General features: G+C 45.7%; 1 protein-coding gene across 1 annotated transcript in view; it reads left to right on the top strand.

Moving 5' to 3' along the window:
• The window catches only part of trim44 (tripartite motif containing 44), a 51,188-nt gene extending 37,132 nt beyond the window's left edge, over window positions 1-14,056 (top strand). The window contains exon 7 of the mRNA XM_080002802.1: window positions 12,131-14,056. Coding sequence (XP_079858928.1) covers window positions 12,131-12,215 — 85 coding nt within the window. The 3' untranslated portion in view covers window positions 12,216-14,056. The remainder of the gene's footprint in view (window positions 1-12,130) is intronic.
• Window positions 14,057-18,549: the final 4,493 nt, after the last annotated feature.

The following is an 18,549-nucleotide window of genomic DNA, read 5'->3' as shown; positions in this document are numbered from 1 at the left end:
GGAGAGGGATGGCGACACAGAGAAAGAGAAGAGCAGGTGAGAGACGGATGGAAGGAAAGAGAGGGATGAGATGAAGGGAGGGGCGGAGTGAGAGGAAGCGAGACGGACAGATAAAGAGAGGGATGGAGAGAGATGGAGGGGGAGAGATACGGAGAGATGGAGGGAGAAGGATATCGATTGAGAGAGAGACGGAGGGAGAGAGAGAGAGATGAAGAGATTGAGATGGAGAGGGGACAGATGGAAGAAAATAGTTGACGAGGCAAAAACAAAGTTTGAAATCTGAACCATAATGTTTACTTCCTTCCTTCTCTCTCTCTCTCTCTCTCTCTGTCTGTGCGCCGGTCGTGTTTTTATTTTTCATTTTATTTCGTTTGTTTGGTCTCCTCGTTCTGTGGCGCCTCCACGACCATCTGGAGGGACCTCGTTACCGCGGCGACGGATCCACACGAAGCAGCCTCCAGGAGAAGATGGAGGCGCAGCGTAAACACAGGCGGTCAGGGGATTAAGCAGTCGCTACTCTCCCGTTCAGCCCTCGACTTGAGCCGTCCCTGACAAGCCTTTTTTGGTTGAGCTCGAGGATATTTCGAGGGAAAGTAAGGACGACCAAGTGATCGCCGATTTTATCGCCCCCCCCCCCCCCCCCCGACCTGCCATTTTTACCCTTTTCCATGTCAAAATAAGTCGGAGTGTGGTACATTTTTGTTGCTGCCTTTCTCTCCTTTTTCGGCAGATTGTCACACTCCGTATAAACATCAATTATTCTTTATAAAATACCGCAGGTAAAAACAAGACGGTGCGCTCACACACACACACAGACATATACTGTATGCACACGCACGCACACACTCAGCAACTGAGCACAGCAAGTCCAAATATGTCACTGTCTATAAACATGAATTATTCTTTCTAAAACTAAAGGTAAACACAAGGCAATTCAGTTACTGTAAAAGTGAACACACACACACACACACACACACACACACACACACCGCAGTGTGTTTAGCCGTGGGGTTGCATTACAGCTCTGATTTCAGCCAGGATGATGCACCGAGGGATGATGAATCAGGGCCTTATCGCCCCTCTGGCCCTGGAAGTGAACTGTCAGCAGGGAGAGGCAGAATCCCACTGTCCACACGCACACGCACACACACGCACAAACACACACGTACACCCTTCCAGCCAGCGTTACCCTGTTTCCATACAGTCACACGGTTCGCGGCAGTTCGTGGTAGTCGGGACGCAGCCCCTGTGTCCGGGTCACTCCTTCTCCCCGACGGCGTGGGGATATTGGGAAGGTTGTCGCCATCTTTAATTCATGTTTAATGCAACAGGCGCTGTCGTCCCCGTGCCGATTTATGTCTTCCTCTGGCATTTGAAATCTCTGGCCCCGCCATCGGCGTCGCCCAGGGAAGATTCGGTGGCATAAAGATGTATCGCAACGGGCCATAAAGCATATATTGCTATTTTTCCAACAGGGTCTCGTATTTAATCTATTCCCAAAATGAGTTTCCCGTAGATCTATATCCAGTGACTCGTCTACGTAATTAATCAACGTGCTATTACTGTGCTGATGCTATTAAAGGAGTCAAATTGAGTTCTGGCCCATTTACTATTACATTACCTCCTGACAATTTTTCCTGATGATAGGCCATATTTTTCGATTTTTAATATTGGAAAACTTGTACAATATGGTGAGAAACTTGCCTTAAAATGATCTCCTGGTCTCACTGACAACTACGCTAAAACATGTTTTTGTCGGAGGTAGTTCATTTAGCCATATTTTGGATTAGTGAATTCCATGTGAAAAGGAAGAAAGTGCCATTTCTTTAACAAATACTAAATACTGTAAGTAACATTGGTAACAATGCTTCATTAGAACATAATAATTGACACATCACGTTTCAATTTTTGACATCTCACATAATCAATTACTGACATCTTCAATGCAAGAGATACCCCAACAAAGCATTTTTCTTTGATCTTTTGTGTATTTGATAAGTCTCTTGGTATCGTGGGTTGTATTGGGGATATTGTGTGATGCCTACTATTTAAGCCTGGTGTTGGTGTTATGACTATATCTTGCCTCCATTTTCGGATTCCTTGACTTCCGATGTAAACTGAGTTTAATACACATATTGTCCCGTGGTCGCCCATGAGTGATGTTTTTATGTTTCACTGCCAAGGATGCACAGTCTTCCCATTCCCCTAAATTGCCTTTCCATCTTCTGTTGTGATGAAATTCTATGGGGGAACGTCGCCTTCAGCAAATGGCAGCTTTTTAAGTGATGGATGTTTTACTGAATGCATTAGTGCACGTAAAAGTTTATTAGCCTGCCGGCGCTGCGAGCGCCTGTAACTGTATTTCACTGTCTCGCCCCGTCGCATGTAAAGCCGCTCTGGCTGCTTTAGGACCTTAGCAACCGCCGCCACGGCAATACCACCACCAGCACCACCTTCCCCTTTTAAACTTATATCACAACAAGCCTCGGTTTATGCATAGCCAGCTATAACGTCTGATGCTGATGCATTAATATTGAAACACACAAAAATAATACTTTCCAACTTTCTTCCAGGAGTGGGTTGTCAGGATCATAATTTATAGATTTCACCATTTAGTGTGCACTACTTTGCGGTTGTTCTTTTGGGGGCAAAGACACCATTTCGGGGGCTGTGTGTTTTCCATTCCGTAGAGGGAAGAAGAGGGATCCAAAGAGAGATCCAAAGGGATGCAGCGTTTGAATCTTTTATCAGGCGAGATGAGAGCTGTGACAGACTGGAGCCCGGGCTTTCGGAGCTGTCTCACTGGGTGTCCTTCAGACTGAGGGATTGGATGAGAGGGATTGGATGACAGGGTTTGGGAGCAGGGGCAGGGTGAGCTGTGCGCAGGGTAGGAGATTGGTACTGGCATGACAGAAGGCTTTGCCTAATAGCGGGCTGTTCCCCAGTTCTGTTCAGAACTGAAAACACGTCCACAGACTTTCACGCAAACGTTCTCGGCTCGAGTCCGTACGTGTCTCTGACGTCCGTCCACCAAAATAAACCGGCACAACCCTAAACTTCTGATCTCAAAAAAGAGAAATGTGGGGAATTGTGGGCACCGCTGGGCACATTGGTGGCGCCGGTACCCTGTGGTCAGAGCAGGGAGGAGGGTGAAATTGAGAGGTGAAATGTTGAGATTGGAAGGGGGCAGGCGGGCGGCAGCGCTGCCAGGCCGCCAACTCTGTGGGCCGACGCTGTGACCAGTCAGTTTTCATAATGGCTGTCTGGCCCTGCGACAAAGCCAGCTCAGCGCTCACATGATTAGGTATGCACATCAGAGCGGGAGGGGATCCCCTTCAACAACACCAGATTGATGGCCCCCCTCTTGTGACAATAAAGAGCCCAAATGGATGTATTGGGAAAAGGGGAGGGAATGTGCGAGGATGGGAAAAAAAAAAAAAAGCCTCAAGAATGCTAATAACTCAAATGAAGGATTGATGAGTAGGGGAAGATCAGTAAATAACAGACACTTCAGGGGAGTGGGGGGGAAAAAATGGAGGAACTCAAGTGCTGAAAATGTTCAAGCGTCTACATCTTGGTAGCCTTTTAGTCTTTGGAACCCGTTGAGCTGCTCTTTATGCAACAACTATATACACCGCGTTCCAAATTATTATGCAAATTATGTTTTTCTCTGGTTTTCCTAAATAGTCGATGCAAATGACAATCAGTATAATTTGCAATTCATCAGCAGTTAAGGTATAATTCTAATGTTATTGAACAAACCTCCCAATGATAACAGTATTTTTTTTTTTAATGAAAAACTCAAAATGCACTGTTCCAAATTATTATGCACAACAGAGTTTCAAAACATTTTATAGGTTGTTAAGAACTGAAAATGGTCATTTGTTGAATTTGCAGCATTAGAAGGTCATATTTACTGAAATCAAAAGCTATTTCAATCAAAAACATCTTAACAGGCCAAGTTACATGTTAACATAGGAGCCCTTCTTTGATATCGCCTTCACAATTCTTGCATCCATTGAACTTGTGAGTTTTTGAAGAGTTTCTGTTTGAATGTCTTTGCAGGATGTCAGAACAGCCTCCCAGAGCTGCTGTTTTGATGTGAACTGTCTCCCACCCTCATAGATCTTTTGCTTGAGGCTCCAAAGGTTCTCAATAGGGTTGAGGTCAGGGGAGGATGGGGGCCGCACCATGAGTTTCTCTCCTTTTATGCCCATAGCAGCCAATGACACAGAGGTATTCTTTGCAGCATGAGATGGTGCATTGTCATGCATGAAGATGATTTTGCTATGGAAGGCACGGTTCTTCTTTTTGTACCATGGAAGAAAGTGGTCAGTCAGAAACTCTATATACTTTGCTGAGGTCGTTTTCACACCTTCAAGGACCCTAAAGGGTCCTACCAGCTCTCTCCCCATGATTCCGGTCCAAAACATGACCGTGCCACCTCCCTGCTGACGTCGCAGCCTTGTTGGGACATGGTGGCCATCCACCAACCATCCACTACTCCATCCATCTGGACCATCCAGCGTTGCATGGCACTCATCAGTAAACAATACTGTTTGAAAATGAGTAGGTTTATGCACAACTGCAAGCATCTGGAGGATCCTCCACCTTGAGGTTTGCGGGACTCCAGAGGCACCAGCAGCCTCAAATACCTGTTTGCTGCTTTGTAATGGCATTTTAGCAGCTGCTCTCTTCATCCCATGAATTTGTCTGGCAGAAACCTTCCTCATTATGCCTTTATCTGCACCAACCCGTCTGTGCTCTGAATCAGCCACAAATCTCTTCACAGTACGATGATCACACTTAGGTTTTCATGAAATATGTAATGTTTTCATACCTTGTCCAAGGCATTGCACTATTTGAGGCTTTTCAGCAGCAGAGAGATCCTTTTTCTTTCCCATATTGCTTGAAACCTGTGGCCTGCTTAATAATGTGGAACGTCCTTCTTAAGTAGTTTTCCTTTAATTGGGCTCACCTGGCAAACTAATTATCACAGGTGTCTGAACTTGTTTTCAGTGATCCATAGAGCCCTGAGACACAATACCATCCAAATTAAATGTTTACGACACTTAAATCCAACTTGCATAATAATTTCGAACGTGGTAGAAGTGTGTCCCTACAAACCACACTTTTCTCCACAAACCTATGTAAGCTTTAGAAGCTACTATGTATTAGCTGTAGAATCGTAAACTAGTCAAATCATAGTTGTATTCCATAGGCACTTTCACGTTTGACCCCAACTGCAATTGGCTCGATTGGCTCCATCCAGTCCATTTTATTCGGTGAACCACTCTGGGAAAAACCTTGCACCGTCCAAACACCTGTCACAGCGCCAGTAGGGCTCTGCGGCCTGGACTCCAGTCATCATGTGGGAGGTTGTGAGCATCAAACCTCCAGGCAGAGGTCCTGCACCTCTGTCACAAACAAAGCTCCGGAACCTTCCCCTCCACAAATCCTCGGGCAGTGGATCCTTGAATTCCTTCGGAAAAAAACTGAGCTGGCCGGCGTAGCGGAGATTTAGTTGACCTTTTGACCTGTTTTGGTGAAGCCTATTGGGGCTTTCAAAGGGTCTTAAGGTCCTTGATCTGTATCAGTTGGCTTCACAGATGACTACTATAGTGTCTTCTGTTTTTTTTGTTTTGTAATATGGAAAGTAAAATAAAGGCACAAAACAGAGGGAAAAGTGTCACCTGAAGATCACACCGGAATACAAAAGAAAAACATTCTCGTTTTCTTCCTCCGGTCCTCTTTATTAACCAAGGAAAGTGAATCATTAGCGTGTTTCCTTTATCCTCCAATTTATTTTCCTTCCTAGGATTTTCTTAAGTAATTCACTACCAACCATAGACGGTGGAGAAGGTGGAGGTCAGATATGGTTACGTTCAGGGCAATCATTTATTGGTGACTTGCAGCTGAGCTAGGGCTGGGCAACAACTATCATTATAATACTATAATATAATATTGTCATATGAGAATAGATTTCCATAACTACCCTATGAAAGCACCAATCATCCCAAAATACTTAATCATCAAACTATTGATATCAAGGTATTTGTAAAGACACAATGCCTATGGTAATAGGTATTGTGAGATCAGATTAAGGCTGTGGACTTCTTCCAACTAATCAAACAACCAAAGTGACGCCTCCTATCTTTCATCTTTTGCCAAATCTTAGTTCCACACTCTTATTAAGAAGTGATGATTTCTGCGGCCTCCATGCATGTGAGGTCTGTAACTCCTCAATGAATTCCTCAATTGCCCCTGTGGCAACTATGATTGTAAAATCACGAAATGAACCGGGGTACGATTGGCTCTTTAGGGTGATTAATCCTCTTATCCGAGCGGGTTTTTCTTTATTCCTCCGACTGATTAATAACATTTTGGTTTATTTAGCCATTTAGCGATGCACTCTGACTTCGAAGAGGGAAAGAGCCAATTTACAACTTCATTACAAGTTCATTGTTTGCAACAATGAGGAAATAAAAACAGATCCACACATTGAAATATGTCATGCTTGTATTCAAAAAATAGAAAAAAAACATTTGTGTCGTAGTTAATAAATCCAAGTGGAAACAAAGCCAAAGGGATGGCAACATTATAGATATAGTATCGATTTTCTAGTAAAATAAAAGAAAACTCCCCCCAGATCCGCCACAATTTACTAGATGTTGCATTAAAATAAAGCTAATTTGCTGATAGTTTTCCTGTGCTGATGTTATTCTTCTAAAGAACAGGACTATACTGAGAGATTTTTTGGCATAAACTCTCAACTGTGTCCTGCCACATTTCCTAATTTCCTTATTGAGTTACTGGCTGATCGGTTGTTAACGTCAATCAAAATGTTAATTCATGGCGTTATTGGTGGGTCTGCTAATGCAAATTTCACAATTCATTACTGACTCCAAAAATGTGTCCTTGTCTAGAAATATAATTTGCCAGTGAGGGATTGCATTTTCCAATTTGAAATATTTAACTTAGATACCAAAACATGAAAACGTTCAATCCTTGATAATGAAATGCAAATTGCACTTTTTAAGTGTGTTAGCAAATGGGAGGTCTAGTAAATTAAAACTCAAATGCAATTAGAATATATTAAAATTTTTCTTGTTTCAAATTATCCATCCATGAATTGATAAAAAAAAACAAAACTTTTAGAATCCCATAAAATTGCCAACATCAATGACTTTGAGGAATATCAAGTATTTTTGTTCATGCAGTATCGGGACGTTTGTCTGATATGTCTTTCTGTGTGCATGTCTGTGTTGAGCTAATTAAAAAAAATGCAAAAGTCTGTTTCTCCATTTTTACCACGGATTCAATGTACTGTACGTCCAATCTTTTCCTCTGCATCACCAACTCATTTTCCATTCTTTTCTCAAGAGAGTTGATAGTCAGCAAAACAAAATGCACTAGCTGTTTATGTAGACGTTATTGTGTGTGTGTGTGTGTGTGTGTGTTTTGCGGAGTTTAAAGAGGAGCCATGTACCAAGGATTAACTGGACGAGCGCTTATTCCTTATTCACGCCAGATTGCATTAGCACACTGCAACTCCATAGCAACTAATACTCCAGAGCATTTGGACAATGCGTGCTAGGTCCCGTATTTTGCCAAGTTTATCGCTCAGCTTCCAAACCCACCACTCACTTTGACAACGACATCGCTTCCTACCGCTCGCCACGTCCAGTTCCCCTCCCTCCGGGCAAGGCACCGAGCGCCTTTTATTTCCTCTCTTTTGTGTCACCTCACCCCTCTCTTTGGCACTCCGTCGCCCCCTTTGGCTTCCCTCTTTTCTTCCGCCCCTCATTACGATGTATCCTCATCTCAGATTCCGGCTGGCGGGAGGCTCACGGTGCAAAGTGCCGTTAGATCACAGGGTGGGAGGGTCATCCTGGGCTGCGGGGGGAGGCGTCTCCTAATGAAAGGTGAATCTCTAAATTTCGTATTCCTGAAAGAGATCAAAGGAAAGGGAATAAATCAACCGAGAGAAGGCGGGGAAAGGGGGGCAAAGGAGGCTTCCAGAACTCTGCAGGACAATAGCCAATTAGATTCAGCGGAGCGTTGGCGCGGGGGGGATGTCACATTATCCTTCATAGCAGGCAATTATATTGCTCGTCCTTCTTCTACAGATGATCACCACCCGCCGATTGTCCCCACCCGCTCTCCACTTCTTACCCCATCTGTACTTTCTCCCCACTACCTTCTTTGACTTTTGTTTCTCCTTTATTTGGTCTCTTTCTCTTTGTCACACTCTGTCATCGCTTCTCGGTGGGGGGGGTGGGGCGGCGGTTGTGGTGTTAAATCTTCTTTGAGAAGTGACAAGTTTTACTTCATTAAGTCCCGACGGAGTGTGGCGTTTAGATGGGAGTGCAAGGGCTGAGAGTCTGTCCTTGTGGGCTCTATCAATATCCATTAAGCATCCGCTCTCATTAGGCCAGCACCTCATGGGTCCCCGGGCCTTGAGAAATGGGCCCTGCCACCCTGTGTGATTGAGAACACCTGGAAGGCATCGCCACCGGTAGAAATGCGAAATTGTAATTCTTATTTCCTATATCGGGGAATGCTCGCCGCTGGTGCTCTGTACACAGTTGTTCTCGCTCGACCTCTCGGCTTAGTCAAGAAGGTCTTCTCCACCTTCACACCCGCACCCCCCACCTCCTCCCGTCATCGTCTCTCGCCTCCCACCCACCAGGCATGCCGAAGCGACTGCGGTACAATTATTCATACTGCAGCTGGGAACGAGTCGGCGATGACTCGGGAGCCCCGTGGTTTCTCTGCCAAGAGCAAAGAAATTCAAACTTAATCAGCGCCGCAAGCCCTTCCCTCCTCCTTCGAAAGACAGAGGAGAGCCTCGGGTGAAGGAGAGGTAGAAGGAACAAGACAAAGGGGGAAGCGTGACAATCTAAAGGCCGCTATGCCCGCTGTCTCCAGTGGAAGAAGCCGTCGGAGGTTTTGCTCCGTGAGCAATGGCTTAGTTTGAGGGCGCGCCGAAGAAACTTCCCAGAAAGGAGAGGTAGAATAAACAAGAGAGAGGGGGAAGACGTCACAATCCAAAGGGGCCATGAGCGATGGCTTTAGTTTAAGGGTCCGCTGGAGAAAGTTCCCGGAGAGGGACGCATTAGGAAAATTGGCTTCATCCTTCTCTATCGAGCCTATGGGGAAACTTTACTCTCTCTCGCTGCCTCTCACGCATTCGGCCAAGTCCTCTGTGCCGAGGCCGCCGTCCATCCATCACCGTGGAGCCCGGGCTCGCGCCTCTCCCTGATCCTCCTCTCCCTGGCAGCGCTCTCTGTGGTGGTCTTCTCTGAGCCGGGTCCACCCCTCCCATCCCCCGTTCCGAACGGGCCACGGTCACGCCAAGGGGAGTAGGCAATGATTGGTCCTGATCAATAATGGATTGACTGCATTAAGAGCGATGAATAAGTCATGGCTTGAAAGAACCAAGAGAGCTGTCTGTAACAAACGTTGCGCCACACACACACACACACGTTCTTTCTTTTTTTTATTTTTGCGCCAAAGAAGACCCAACAGAAGCGGTGACGGCGAGAACAAAGCAGGGATTTAACTTGAAGGGACTGTATCTCCCTCCCACTGACATTCCCTTGCATGTTTTGGATCATCTCTTTTCATGCTGTCGCTTTCCGCCTCCTTATCCCCCCCCCCCCCCCCCCCCCCCACACACACACACACACATGCCCAATGCCCCTCATTCTGTCTCTCCCTCTCAAGTAATGGCCTTTTTTTTCCTGTGGGTGGAATAAATAAGTTATTACATCCATGTGTCCTAAGGCTTAGCAAGGACCACATGAATATAAATCGTGCATTTGCCTCCATAGGAGCGGCCTCGCTTTGTGCTATGTGAATATATTTGTAATTATATTTATTCACAAGGAGCAGGGTGACTGTTTTGCTTGACTGGAGATGCGAGATGAGATTGCCCTACACAAATAAGTCTGCCACGCTTTTACCCCAAACGCAAATCTCAAGGCATAAGGAAGCTGTGAGAGTATCCGTGCTTAGCTCAACAGGGATATTTTATTTTCCACCGATGAGAACACGGGCGTCTTAATGCTGCCGACAACCGGAATGCTGAGCACACTGGCCATAGCAGGAAAAAATATGGCATAACATGGCAACAACATTGTGGATTGGGAGCAGTCTATGGAATTATTAATCTCCGAGCAGCCATTACATGCTAAGTATACAGCACCTAGATGATCACCATGTTGTATCCAGTATCATCATGTTTGGTTCATGTAGAAATCACACTGGATGCCAAGTTGTGTGTGTGTGTGTGTGTGTGTGTGTGTGTGTGTGTGTGTGTGTGTGTGTGTGTGTGTGTGTGTGTGTGTGTGTGTGTGTGTGTGTGTGTGTGTGTGTGTGTGTGTGTGTGTGTGTGTGTGTGTGTGCGCGCGCGCCACACATTTGATGAGACGCCGTGTTTGCGTGAGCTTGTTCTGCGATGCTGAACTGTGAATCTCCTCCTGGAGGTGCATGATGGGAGAGAGGAAGCAGCTCTTTGTTTCTGCCATCAAAAGTGTGTCAGCGAGAGATGCTTAGGGAGGAATGCTCCAAGAGATGCTGCTGCCTATTAATGAGAGAGAGAGAGAGAGAGAGAGAATTTAGAAGGAAAGAATGCAGTTGGAATAACGGCAAGGTGCGGTGTCATTTTATCCCGGACTCTTAAAAATCCAAGATAAATCACAAAGACAACAACATCCACAGAGCCCGACTCCAACTTTTAGAAGTGGTCGCCAAGTTGGCAACCATGCATCAGCTTTTGGTTGCCAAGAATTTGAGTGATTTTATAATTGAGTGAGATCGATAGACAGGCCGATAGGTCGATTTCTAAACAAACGGCGAGGTATACAGTATATCACGCAGGCAACCAATCTGGTTGCCTGGAGCAGCCGGGCAACAACAAACCAGAAACTAGTTTTCAAGCAAACTTCCTCCAGTATTTCAACCTTGCGTTATGAGACATTCTGGGTCACATCTTCTTATCAACATCATATTCGACTGCACACTTGGATTATTAAATGGCTACGACTTAATTTCATGCTTGGCCTTGACTGATAATTTCCTTGTGTGGAAACTTTCGCGGCCCGCATCATTAAAGCATATATTCTTGGTTGGAAAATCAAACCGCAACTGTCCACGCGCTATGCATTATTTTATTTTATTTTCCGACATGAGTGAGACTCTCACTACAAAGGTGGAATCCGGAGAATCCAACCTTTTGAAGTGTGCTGACACACAGAAGCGCTCGGCAGCCGCTCAGCCGAAAGAATTGAAAAAGCCGACTGTGGACTCTGAAATATTCAATATATCGGTTCCAAGTACATCTTTATATAAACGCAATGAACCGAGAGCTAAGTATGGGGAAGAGCTCCAAGCCAAGAAAAGAATAATAAAAAAATTCTAGATCGGTCTTTTTCATCACTATGGCATTAAAAGATTTGACTAATTCCTTCTTTGGGGACCATTAGACCCACAAATGACACTAAACCTCCTGTGTTTACTATGATTGACAGGTCATTTTTATCCATTAGAGACATCTACCGTGATTCAAGTTAAAAAGAAGCCATCGATCACGTTGATCTCCTTTGTTGATCCGACATGACGGATAAGGAACTTGGATATCAGACTTCTCTACGGAAGACGTTCTCTGTTAGCGCTGGGGTGTTGTTGCCGGGTGATCGATCCTTATAAAGGAATATGAGTTCGGGAAAGAGAGAGAAACACTTGTCGGCTCCCGTCCCTCGTCTCCCAAGGTTGTCCAATTAGAGGCTGTGATCAGCGCCGACTGTCCCTGGTGAAATGCGATCCATCAGACCAGATCGCGGCGGGTCCCCGCCATTCAGCTGTCGCTTTGTCTCCGTCACTCCTGAGCCGCTAATATAAAACCAACCAGAATGGATTATGACTACTTAGGCCGTGCCTCTGATTGAACTTGATTACATTTCACAAGGAGTTATATTTCTATTTCCAGTCTGTGGGCGTGGGAGAGTGACTGTGCCTGCAAACAATTTCAGTTTTGTTTATGTACAAATTGCATGACAAATTGTTGCAGCCCGGGTGAGCGTTCGCCAAAATCTTTTCCCTCTTTTTTGTTTTTGTTTCCTTCCAGGTTACCGGAGCCGAGGCGAGGCCCCGCCGACCCGCGGGATCTGGAGGACGACGAGCCCGGTTCGTCCATGCGTCACGCCCCTTAATGGGCGCGGATTAATGGCCGACGTCCGTCGCCCAGTCCAGCGGAACTTCAAGGCTGCTCCGTCTTCCAGTCGCGAGCCGACCTTGAAAAGGAGTCGTCACTGACAACAAATGGGTGGCCACATGTTTTCTCCGTCTCCCAGACTTTCAGATTCTTCCCTCGTCGCTAACTTTCTTTAATTGAGGCGCGCAAGTTCTCTGCAATCAATTACCATCAGGCTCAATTTCCATGGCCAGTCAGATCCTTGGCTGCCTGGCAGAGGCTGACTGGCTGGCTGGCGGACTCGGAGAGAATTCTGGGTAGCCAGCCGAGCGGAGCATCTGCTAAGCCCGACAGATGTCAAAAAGCAAGGAAAAAAAAAAAAAGGAAGGTTCTGAAATACGACAACGCCCTTCTGCTTTCCATTTATCCGCAAATCTCATTTGTGTTGTGTTTTGAAGACGTTTTTTATAAAAGGAAGAGGAAAGATTTATCAGAAGTTATGATACCTCACATCATTTAGAGGCCTTACAAGGGTATTTTATAAAGCCCGCTCGATATATCAAAGGCGCAACCGATGTATCAAATAATGGCCAATATATCGGCCATTATTCGACTTTTTGGACCACATCGGGATCGGCGGTTATGCAGCTGATGTGTCCCGATTTTTACATAAGTATAATAAACAAAAATACATTATTTATCCTGCGCTCGTCTGTTTGAGTGTTGTAATTGCTATCTAGAATGCTCCACAGCAGCTTACGTGTACTTCTGTAACAAGACTTGTGTCAGCGTCACTCATCCAATATTCTCCACAGCAAGGCTTGTCTGCAGAGATTCCGTGTAAGGTAATAAGTTACTTATTACACCAATTTTAAGTCACGCATCAGAATAAGCGCAGAAGTCCGACTAGGCATTATAAGTCCATGTTATACAGAGAACATAAAATATTAGAGGAGGGACCATATGTGCAGCTGTCCTATCACGTTCAGTTCAGTTCATGTGTATTTTATATTTACTTGTTTGCTTGTTCATTGCATAATTAAAGGTAAATGTTCTCTTCATATATTGAAGGTATCTTTCTATCAACTGTCTGTTCATTTTTATTAAATTTTTTGCTTATTAGGTGAATGTTCTTAATGGTCATGTTTTTCAAACTGATTTGAAAATTTTGCGCTTTTTGACAAATATCAGTCAAAGCATCGGTAATCCCTGGCCTTAGAAATCTGTAATATCGGGATTGGCATCGGACCCAAAAATGTGGCATCGGTCTGGCTGTAGTTTTTTTTATTGGGCATTTAAAAACGTATTTTGCCATTTGTGTAAATCTCCATTTCCACCCTTGGATGCATTCTTACAAGGGTGTTAGTCAGGTCACATCAGAAGTCACCTTGATGTGCCGGGGATCGGTTAATGCTGATTGGTTGATTGGTCCATGTAAGCTGGAATTTGAACTCCTCAAAACAAGGCTCCCATGGTTCCAGCGCTGTGTGTGAGGCTCACGAGCCACGGTGTTGGGTGGAGAGCAGCAAAGACGAGCGCATGCACTTTCTACGACGGTCCAGTCGATCACGTCTTCCAGTCGTGGCTTAACGCTGTAGTTTTGCCACAATTTCCTTAACGTGTACAAATGTGAATTATTGTTATGCCTTAAATTCCCGTTTGAAAGTGAGATAATCATCCTCCTGTACTGTAGCGTTGCACTAAGAGCTGTTTAACCACCCGATTGAAATGTTGCTTCAACCCATTGGAATGATTCCAGTGAGAGAGTCTATTCTTGACACGATTCAGAACTGTGCTGTCGTCGCTAACTTCCACTTGTCTATTTTTGTCTTAAAACTATTAATAAATAATAACATCTTGGATCAGAGGCTGAAGATAAACTCTGTTTCTGTACTTTTGAGTGCAATTTCTATGATTAAGTTGTTGTTTTTTTTGTTTTTTCTCCCCAAACCAACAGCAACTCCCGCGGGCCACCTATCATCCTGGACACCCAAATAACAACTCCTCGAAAATATACACAGGAAAAGATGTACTGGAAAGGATATGGTAAAAAAAAAAAAAAAAAAGGAGGAATCGCCAGTTTTTCCCTCATCAAGATTCATGACTACTTCCCCAACCCTCTAGATAGGATGGTGGTGGTAGGGGGGTGACGAAATTGGAGAGAGGAGGGGGATGTGACGTGCTTTGAGATGGATCTCTGCTCCGGCACCACAGAAAGACGCAGCCCACTTTCGCACCCCTCCCACAGCCGCAATCAGAAAGACTTTACCTCGCTGTGCTTCTTTGTCCCCGCCTTCCTTAAATGGACCCACCAGGCTGCGCCGTTGCCTTTTAACCCCCCTTAAAGCTCCATTAAGCCATCAGTGTTTTCTCAGCAGTTTCGGCTCTTTTTGCGTTGAGATATCGACTCCGAGAAAACTCATTTGGCCGGTGGTCTTGGCGATCTGGGTCGTAACACACGTTTGCATTTTCCCTTCCAGTGTTCTCTTAAAGAAATTATGGGGCTTAATGACTTACTATAGGAGCCATTGATCCCTTGGCGCTCACCAAGGCGCTGCAGTTGTCGGTGGACCAGGCCGTTCAGTTCTCGTGGCGCGTGTGCACACCCGTGGATAAATTGACTTAAGCCGGCGATGAGTGAGAGAATTTTGCGGAAAAGGGTTATCACGCGATGAAGAGTAAGGCCGGCTCTCGGCGGCATAATTATTATCCTTTTCATTTGCGTCTTCCCCCCGTCCCGATGTCCGACACGATCAAAGAAATAATAACAAACCTGAGAGACAATGTGCCTGTTGTTCCGGGAGGAAATGGGGAGCAGAAGATTGTCTGATCTCATTTAGAGGAGGGGAAGACCACAAGGTTTCCGTTTTTCCACACCCAATTACACCTGCTGTCTCAAGTTCTGCTCAGTTCGCTGAGCAAACACACACACACACATACACACTGATGGACGTGTGTGTCCATCGGTACACACACACACACAAACAAACAAATACAAGCACAACCGTAAGACCTCCTGTCCCTGATGGGCGACAGAGACAATATGTGTGTTTGTATTGACAGGAATTAATTGCTCCATGGGTTGTGAGATTGAATTAGTTACGTGACATGGTTGCTAATGGCGGTGCAGCTTTGATTGCGGTATTTAATAGAGCCGATTTCTTCCTGCCGCCGTTTATGCAACGGCTGGCGACAGGAATGGAGCGGTTCCACTCCCCACCTTCCCACTGCGACTTTCCTCAAATTTTCTGTTTATCGGCATGCAAGAGCCGTGCGAGAGAAAGGGGAGTGTGTGAGAGCAGACTGCAGAATTGACTTTTAGAGGTGTGTGTGTGTGTGTGTGTGCGTGCGTGCGTGCGCGCGCACATACACATTAGCTTGGGAAAGATGGCAGTTTATTTGTAGGGACCCCTCCCATCTCAGCTAGATTGCATGATCCCGTACCGTTCAAGGGAAAGTACTGTATTCTTGCACCATTTTATCTTTCCCCACTTAGATACACACACACACACAGCAGCCATTGCCGTATTCTATATCTGTACTGTATATTACACCCTGCATATGGCCCCCTCAGAATTTGCCTTTTCTGTGGAATCGCTCAACTACCGAACCTAAAGAACACTTACAATACCTGATATTGAACAAGTGGTGTCATCTGAATGGTAAGTTAAAGCTAAAAAATAAAAATGAAAAATAAAAAATGTAAAGCTGTATAAAATTGGTTATTTTACAAGAGGCCTTAGCCTACAGTCAAAGCCAATGACCATTGGGGCAACTCCAGAAAGCGCCAAGACTGAATGCATCGGTCTCTGCTGCTCACACTTCAGAGTGATGAACGGTCAACCAGCGTTGGCGGTTATGAGATAGAGCCGGCGCGGAGGTGTTGGAGGTTGCGGGGCCGTCCCAGGCTGACTGACAGCAGGCATCTGTCAGGGCTGACAGCTACAGACTGGTATCTTGGCAGGCCCAGCTTATGAACAATGACTGGGTGGAGACACGAGGGGCCAGAGAATCCATCTTCCCTCCCTGAACGGCATCGATCACTCTTCTGTCCCGGCGTCGACCGAGTCTTGCCATTTGTGCTGTCTGAACGTGGACGGCAAGCGGCAGGATCTGTGACTGGGAACGGCCCGCACAGAAATGTGTGATAAGAAGGGACGTCCGAGAGGCACCCCCCGAAGATAGTGTGGCATAGAAACGGTCCCGGGCGTGGTAATGGAGATGGGGATCGGGGCGTAATGGGGTGGGTGTGTGCGGTGGCAACGAGTAGGGATGCTTGGCTTCCTTGAAGTTGATGGCAGAACGTGTCGCTGAATAAAATGAGCGTCCTCCACGGATAACAATCTTGCGGCGCTCCATCTCGGAGCCGCGGCGCCGCTCTCCCTCTCTCTCTCCCTCCGCCGCCGGCGGTGATGAATCATCTTTGCAACACGCGGCGTAGGTGAGAGGAGAAATTACATTCGCGGTTTCATGGCGCATGCGGATTGTAACTGGCTCTCGGAGGAAATATCCGCCATTGTGTATGAGTGACACAAACTTGACGCCGCGTGTCAGCCAAGAAGTTCGGTTTACGACACATATCTGGTGATTAGCCTACGCCAGCTGTCGGCACGACGCGGTCTCCTTTCGATGCTTGTTTTCCTTCTCTGGTTTCTCTGGGCTCCCTCGCTCATCACTCATGCTGTGTCCGGTCTGTCCGCTGCCGGTTGCCAGGGCTCCTCTGGAGCTTGTTAATTGCCGCGGTGACACAGGTCCGTGTGTGATGCGTGGCGGTAATTGCTCTGGCCCGGCTCGGGGAGGGGGGGTTGCGGCCACCCGTCCTCTGGGTCTGCCCCGCGGCCTTGATCTCCCTGCTACCGCATTAGATGGATTCTTCCTCATTTGATTAAAGGGGAGGAGGCGTCAGAGCTTTCACCTGAAACCCGATTTGTCACATCAAATGCTCCATTTGCACCCCGGGGTGGGGATGGCATAAGATGAGAGCCTAATAATTAAATGGTGGGGACATATTGTCAACCTTTGTGCTGGTAATGGTTGGTTTTTGAAGGATAAGTTGGTATGGTAGGTATGGTATGAATGGTTGGTATGGTAGGTATGGTTGGTATGGTAGGTATATTAGGTATGGTTGGTATGGAAGGTGTAGTTGGTATGGTTGGTATGGTAGGTATGGAAGGTATAATAGGTATGGTTGGTATGGTAGGTATGGTTGGTATGGTAGGTATGGTATGGTAGGTATGGTAAGTATGGTTGGTATGGTATGAATGGTTGGTATGGTAGCTATGGTAGGTATGGTTGGTATGGTGGATATGGTTGATATGGTAGGTATGGTTGGTATGGTAGGTATGGAAGGTATAGTAGGTATGGTTGGTATGGTAGGTATGGTAGCTATTGTAGGTATGGTTGGTATGGTGGATATGGTTGGTAGGTATGGTTGGTATGGTAGGTATGGTTGGTATGGTGGATATGGTTGGTAGGTATGGTTGATATGGTAGGTATGGTTGGTATGGTAGGTATGGAAGGTATAGTAGGTATGGTTGGTATGGTTGGTATGGTAGCTATGGTAGGTATGGTTGGTATGGTGGATATGGTTGGTAGGTATGGTTGGTATGGTAGGTATGGTTGATATGGTAGGTATGGTTGGTATAGTAGGTATGGTTGGTATGGTAGGTATGGTATGGTAGGTATGGTAAGTATGGTAGGTATGGTAAGTATGGTTGGTATGGTATGAATGGTTGGTATGGTAGGTATTGTTGGTATGGTGGATATGGTTGGTAGGTATGGTAGGTATGGTTGGTATGGTAGCTATGGTTGGTATGGTAGGTATGGATCGGTATCGAAGGTATGGTTAGTATGGTAGATGTGGTTGGTATGGTAGGTATAGTAGATATGGTTGGTATGGTTGTTATGGTAGGTATGGTTGGTATGGTAGATGTGGTTGGTATGGTAGGTATAGTAGGTATGGTTGTTATGGTAGGTATGGTTGTTATGGTAGTTATGGTTGGTATGGTAAGTATGGTTGATATGGTAGGTATGGTTGATATGGTAGGTATGGATTGGTATGGTAAGTATGGTTGGTATGGTAGGTATGGTTGATATGGTAGGTATGGATTGGTATGGTAAGTATGGTTGGTATGGTAGGTATGGTTGATATGGTAGGTATGGTTGTTATGGTTGGTATGATATGTCAGATCCCATCATTTCCAGCTTCATAGCACAAACTCGCCGAAGGCTTCACTATCGAGAAACTTACCACTCTGCTGCAGCTTCTCACTGTGCTGAAATGCAAACCAACAGGGCAGATGTTTCAGCCTTAAAAAAAAAAAAAAAAAAAAAAGTTACCTTTCATTTTGGAA

The sequence above is a fragment of the Zeus faber genome (genome assembly GCF_960531495.2).
Source record: "Zeus faber genome assembly, chromosome: 6".
Lineage (NCBI taxonomy): Eukaryota > Metazoa > Chordata > Actinopteri > Zeiformes > Zeidae > Zeus > Zeus faber.
This window is presented reverse-complemented; position numbering and strand designations above follow the sequence as displayed.